Source organism: Myzus persicae, unplaced genomic scaffold (assembly GCF_001856785.1).
Source record: "Myzus persicae strain clone G006 unplaced genomic scaffold, MPER_G0061.0, whole genome shotgun sequence".
NCBI classification, from domain to species: domain Eukaryota; kingdom Metazoa; phylum Arthropoda; class Insecta; order Hemiptera; family Aphididae; genus Myzus; species Myzus persicae.
The window spans coordinates 45,139-52,663 of NW_019104419.1; the positions used below are offsets into that span (position 1 = coordinate 45,139).

General features: G+C 27.9%; 1 protein-coding gene across 1 annotated transcript; it reads left to right on the forward strand.

Moving 5' to 3' along the window:
- The first annotated feature begins 4,866 nt into the window (after positions 1-4,866).
- On the forward strand, positions 4,867-6,946 carry LOC111042032 (zinc finger MYM-type protein 1-like). Its single transcript, XM_022326522.1, has 3 exons — positions 4,867-5,023; positions 5,137-6,156; positions 6,591-6,946. Exons 1-3 carry the CDS (start codon positions 4,867-4,869, stop codon positions 6,944-6,946), a joined length of 1,533 nt encoding a protein of 510 aa, XP_022182214.1.
- The last annotated feature ends 579 nt before the right edge of the window (positions 6,947-7,525 follow it).

Genomic DNA, 7,525 nt, shown 5'->3' on the forward strand with positions numbered 1-7,525 from the left:
GGGAAAAAAGAAATTTTGTAATTTGTTTTTACTCCCAATTATTTTAAGTAAGTAAATTATTATTGATATTATAATGCTAAGTTATTTGTTTTACCATTAACATTAATTTTGTCATACATATTTTAAAGCTTAATTTAGACTGCTTTTATATGTATAGCTTTAATTCCTACTAAAACATCGTTTAAAACAACTATTTGCATCTGATTAAACATTTCAGATAAAAACAATAATATTATATTAATAACAATTTATTCAGATGACTAAAATAGACAGAATCCCACATAGTAGTACCTATAAGTGCACCATAAGTAGCTTAGAAGTTTAAAAAAAATCATTAAGTTGTTAACTATTTTATAATACCAATAATAATACTTAAATATATTTATAAAAAATAAAGTTTTCTGTTAGTGAAATTTATATAAATGTGAAGTTTTCAATTCTTTTTTGTATAATTTGTGGAATAAAACCTTATGTGCAATGTATATGTAATATGCACATTGTGTCAGGGGCGAACCGAGGAAAAAAATTTCAGGTGGGTTTTGAAAAAAATTAGAATTTTTTGAAGGTTCATAAGTGAGAATAACTACGTTTGTAATTAATCATCCATTCATTTCAGAGGGGGATTGAACCTCCCCTCTGCCACTGTGTTGTGTACATGGATATTGTATTTACATATATATATATATTATATTTATATAAATTATACTAACTATTGTCATTATTTTTTTTTTTTTTTAATAGAGTCGATCAAGAAACAACTTAAATTTATAAATATAAGTGACCATGATATTGAAGAACCGATTAAAACATATTTGGCTCAAGCCCCGTTTGCCGAAAAAAGAAAAAAAAATGATTGATGTAAAATTGTTATACAAAAGTTAATATTATATGAAAACAATAAAAGATAGTCTAAAAAAAAATACTAGTTTTATTTACCTAAAATATTCTAAACATTGTTGTAGTAAAGTGTTTAATGTACATGAAATTCTACTAATATAATATCACATGCTATATTAGTATTATTTTCTATAATTTAATTCTTCATTGGCGTTAAATTATGATTTGACTGCATATTAGTATAGAGTTTATTTCTACAACTGTGGTAGATTATACATTTATTAAAAATTTAAATGACATATTATTTATTATGAGGACTGAAGTAAAATTTGAATAGTACTTATTTTAGAATTTTGTATCTGTTCAACTATAATAAATATTAATACAATAATTTAAAATTAATAATAGCTAACATTTTTAATTAAATATAATTCAATATTATTTTTATAATGTTGGATAATTAATTTGTTTTATAATGCTTATGAAATATTGATAAATAAATGTAAGATAAATATATAATTTTGGTTCATTCAATGATTATTCAATATTGGGCAAATATTAAAAAATATTTAATAAATCAAAAACTAATGTTAATTATACATTTAATTTTTACAATATTAAAAAATAAATATTTGTGCATTATTTATTGAATGTTTGTTTGTTACTTGGGGACATGTGATTTAATAAGCATATAAAAATCAGCTCATCAATAGGAAGTGTAATAAGTACAACACTTTTATAATTAAATAAATTAAAAACTGTGCATAGAGAGTATGGTGCAATCAATTAATTAGTAAAATTTAAGGTCCATGTAATGGTGAATTACACTAAAGAATGAATAAAGTTGAATAGTAGCATCTTAAATGTTATACGATTATAAGCATTCAACATTTGTGTCATATGTGATATTATAATGTTTGACTACATATCAATAACACGTGACTTAATAAAAGCATATAAAAATTGCTCACCGATAGGGAACGTAATAAGTACAGCACATTTTGAATAAATAAGAAACAGTGTGGAGAGCATATTGTAATCAATTTAGTATCATTACTAAAAAGTTAGTAACATTTAAACTACACGTTATAGTGAATTACATTGCAGACCGAATAAAGGTCAAGGTTAGGTTAGGTTAGGCTAAGGAAAAAAAAGGTAAGAAAAAAAAAAGAGTGCAAATTTGTATAGTAGTAAACGCAATTATTAAAAACGAACGTTTCGCACAGACGCTCGGCGAAGAAAGTCACCCGAAGTCGGAGCGGAGAGCTGACCCAGGTCCATTGCGCTCTTAGACCTCTACTCCGCCAACACATGACAGCGGTTGCGGTATTACCAAAAGTTGCCCATCTAATTTAATTTGTTTTCAATAAGCTTTTTTTCAATGGTCAATGATTTTGACAGACCCTTGGTATTGGTAATGGCATCGGTAAATACGTAAAATGCAAGGCAATACTAAACGGTGGAATGAATTCTATATTTATTTGCCATCGACCAGTGGAAGTGAGTACACGTATCTATTATATTTTTCACTTTTTTTTTTTGTTTTTTTGACAACTTGCCTAATGTTAGTTTTTCGTTGTAGAATGTTTCATTTTACAAATTGTTCGGCGACGGTGCTGCAAGCCCCGTTACCAATAAACCGTCTGCAATTGTAGAACCAAAAAGTATGTATAAATATTGTCCATTGTCATTACGTGTACAGGTGTCCCGTTTTAAATGTACCACTAAATAACTCAGCTCGATAATCTTAGATTGAAATACGGTTTGCTGCAATAGGTAAGGGGTACTGAAGTACACATTTAAGGACAAATTTCAAATTTTCAATTCTTGTAGTATGCTCATGTACAATACAATTTTTTTTTTTTTAATTGCAACACCTATTTTTGTCACCGGATATGAATAGATTATTTATTCTAAGTAATTTTGATTCGTTGACCATAGTTGTAAACCTAAAATTGAATGAGTTACAGCTTTTTGACATTTTAAAATAATTAAATTTTTTCGATGGATCAAAATTACTCGGAAAAAAATAATCTATCCATATCCGGTGACAAAAATAGGTGTTGCAATTTAAAAAAAAATTTTGTATTGCGCATGCGTATACTACAAGAGTTAAAAATTTGAAATTTCTCCTTAAATGTGTACTTCAGTACCCCTTAGCTATTGCAGCAAACCGTATTTCAATCTAAGATTATCGGGCAGAGATATTTAGTGGTACATTTAAAACGGGACACACTATGCAATGATAAACATAGTAATGTTGTCCGCTTTTCTTTTTCAGGGTGTTACAATTGCAGAAAAACGGGGCACTTGGCCCGCCATTGTAAGTGTATATTGTGTATATTATATATATTATACATATGATCGTAAGCAATGCATCTAAAATATTATTTATTATTATGCAGGCAGAAAACAAAATGTTCAGAGGGGCTTGTCCCCTCACCGGAGGCGAGACCGGTCACCAATAGTCAGGCGGGACTCCCCCCCCCCCCCCATATTGGGGAACGGGATGAGCCGGAGTCGCCGACAATCAACGTCGTCGGCGGCTCAAAGTCTGGCCACGATGACCATGAAAGTGAGTAATATTAAAAATTTTTATATATATATAATATTATGTAATATACATCTTAGTTATAAATGTTGTTAAATACATTGTTTATAGGATGACGGCTTTACAGGATTTGGTAAGCTACAAAAAGTTACTGTGGGCTAATTTTTGAGCCCTTTTTATTTTCTAATTCTTATTTGTTTTTGTATATATTTTCAGAATGAATAAAATATAATATATATATATATATATATCAACAATAATTTATAAGTGTTTTTTTTTATACATAACCTAACCTAACTTATATCGCAACATATATATAAGATATAACAGATGTTATCATAACTATAGGTTTGCACAACTTTCCTTTAAAATGGAATGCATAGGCTCAAACAAATTACTGCTGGTACTATTGGTTAATGAATAATACTAAAGACAACATTAATTGTTAACCAATGGCTTATTTTAGGTAAGGGTAGCCTAAAGGTATATATTGCAATAAAATAAGTAAGAAGAAAATTGAAACTTTTCAAATGTAGTTGACTAATAAAACATGGGTATCAATTAATTTTATTATATTTTTTTAATGTAACACATTAAACTCAATACAATTAAAATTATAATAATAAGTAAAAATTATATAAAGTATAGTATATAAATGATATGTATAATACATTTTTGCATGCCAACCACATAAAAATGATGACAAATAATACAATATTTAAGGATAGTTACATCATTTGAGGAAGCATATTTATATATATATTGTTTAATAATATATCACATTATCATATCACATGTATATGTAGTTTTCTTGTTTTTAAAGTTGTTCGAAATATTTCAAAAAATAATATTAATATGTGTAAGCTAATGTAAAGGTTAGTATATATAAAAATATAAGGTGTGAATTGCAGTTATTAAACTTGGTAATACATATATATATATTAGTATAACGTTACATGTTTGCTTTAGGAAATTGACATTGTGTTAACAATTGACACAGATACACCAAGCTCCTACTAAAACGCTTAGCTTTTAAATAAATATACTGCAAAATGTCTATCCAATTCTTGCATTCAAACTACTTATATATACATATATATTTTTAATATTATTGATATACATATTTTAAATAATAATGAAAGTATGTGCATTCTCATAACAGTGTAATGTACCCATATTTATTGTACATTACATTTGCTTAGGTAGGTTAATTTTTAAATTATTAAATTAAATAATTATTACATTGCAAAGGATATATATATATATGCGTATAATAATAATAGTAACATTTACAATTTATTAAAGCGTTAACAATAACATTTTAGAAGATAGGTTTAAAACGGTGATATATATAAATAAAAACAATTATTATTTGGTGGTAATGCAAAAAAACAGTTGTTTGAATATTTGAATATCGAGCACTTGAACCGTTTCTGAATTTTGCGTTTCACATATGGGTTAATGAATAATACTAAAGCATGTTGAAATTAAAACAAAAATGTTTTTCAAGACTTTCATTTGCTGAAAAAAAAGTTTTAGTTGAAAATAGTAGACCGTGTCCAGATCTTGACATTTTAACAACAGTAAAAATTAAAAAGACTGGAGTTGATAATACGTCATGCACTCGGCATTTTCGTAAAGAACTTTATAATATATCTGATTAGTTATGCGGTTGTGAAGTATCGAATACATTTTTTTGTTGGTCTTGTTTACTATTTTCTACCAAAAAACTGTTTGGAACAATCAAGGTTATGATGATTTAAATCATTTAAATACAGCTGTTAAAAAACATACTGAATCAGAAATTCATATAGCTGCATATTTTAAACTTAAAACATTTTTATCATCTTCAACTGCTAGAATTGATATATCATTAGATAAACAAAGAAAAATAGATATTCAATTACATAATGAAAAAGCTGCAAAAAATAGAGAAATATTAAAAAGATTAATAAATGCAGTATGTTTTTTAGCTAAGCAGGAATTACCTTTTAGGGGACATAATGAAAACAAATATTCAGTTAATAGGGGAAACTATATGGAATTATTGATTTCTAGCCAAGAATTTGATCCATTGTTACAAGAACATTTAAATACATCTACTATTTTTCGAGGCACTTCTGTTTCCACACAAAACGATTTATTAAATTCTGTTGCTGATGTTATTAAACATGAGATTTTTAATGCAATTCAAAATACACAATACGTGGCAATTATGCTTGACGAAACGACTGATATTAGTAATAAATCGCAATTATCGACAGTACTGAGATATTTTTCACAAAACGAAAACAAAATTGTTGAACGTTTTCTTGGATTTGATGACATGAGTGCTGACAAAACAGCAGCCTCATTATTTAATCACTTAAATCAAGTAGTAGACAAATTTAAAATTGAAAGCAAATTAGTGGCACAAACATATGACGGTGCAGCAGTAATGTCTGGTCATTTAAACGGTTTGCAAAGTAAAGTTTTAGAGAAATATCCTAAAGCTATGTTTACTCATTGTTATGCGCATGTTATTAATGTAATACTTCAACAATCATTAGAATGCAACAAGGAACTTAAAATATTTTTTCGAGGTCTTAACTCTTTACCTGTTTTTTTTTCTCATTCCCCTAAAAGACTAAAAGCACTTTCAGAATTTATGACTAAAAAATTAGCCACATTGGCTACTACTCGTTGGAACTTTACTTCACGATTAGTTCATACAGTTCATAATCATCGAACATCATTGGTTGATTTTTTTATGTTTGTCTATGAAAGTGGTGATTTTGATCATGTTACTGGAATGACAGCAAAAGGATTTGCAAACTTTCTTCAAGAAAATAAAAACATTTTTATTATACAAATATTATCTAATCTTCTTATTTTTACTGATGTATTGTTCAATATTTTACAATTAAAAAATTTTGATATTTTATTTTGTAGTCAAAAAATACTTGATTTTAAAAATCAATTAAACCAAGAAAGGGAAAATTTTGATACTATATGGGCATCGTTTACTGAAAATTCAAACGAACTTGTAAGTAATCGCAGGGTTAGACAAATAGAAACTGATAAAAAAGATTATTATAGACGTCTCTATTTTGAAATAATCGACAGTATACAAACTCAAATTAATATCCGTTTTAAATCGTTTGAAAAATTGCAATATTTTAATTTACTTAATCCTTCAAAAATTAAATGTTTTGCAAAAAAGATAATTTTCCATCTAATTTACTGAAAAATTTACAAGACATTTATGGCGATTTTTTCAACTATGGTAAACTACAAAATGAACTTCATGTATGGTACACCTTAAACGAATCATCTGATAAAAGCCCTATTGAAATTATGAATTATCTTTCTGAAATGAGCTTAATTAGTGGATTTTCCGAGGTGTATAAATTGGCACAATTAATATCTACTATACCAACAACCACCGCTTCAGTAGAGAGATCATTTTCATCTTTAAAAAGAATCATATTGTCGTTCAACTCAAACTCAAGAAAGGATGAACAACTTAAGCATAATATCGATAGAAAAAGAATTGGTTTTCAAATTAAGAGCAAATAGAAGTAAATTTTATGAAGATGTTATAAACAAATTTATTGAGAAAGAGAGAAGAATAGAATTTGAATTCAAATAAAAATCAGTCTATAATATATTCATTATTATATTAATTTGTACATTTTCAGTTTTATATTATATTTAATTTTATAGATGTTGGATTTGGATGTATTTTTAAAAATTTAAAAGTATTTAAAATAATTAATTTTAATAATATGTTGATTGTTAATAGTTGATACTAATTTATTTCCCATAAGGGGAGTTTTCCTAATTGTTTTCCTCACACATTAACGCCTAACGCCGAAAGTCAGGAAACGCCACTGAAAGAGACATAGCCGACGCCGATCCCGTAGGCGTGCGTCCTAGGCCACTTACAATGCGTTTCGTCGCTGATGCGACCCGAGATCAGCGGCGATACAACCTGCCCACCGCAAATGAAGTCGCGGCTGTGTTCGTTGGTGACGGCGGTCGTCCGCCCAGAAACCTCGATCTGGTCGTCTATGACACGAATCCAATCAACCCGCAACACAGGATGCAAAATATCCCTGCGTGTTTGTTAATGACTATTTCACACAATACTCTTTT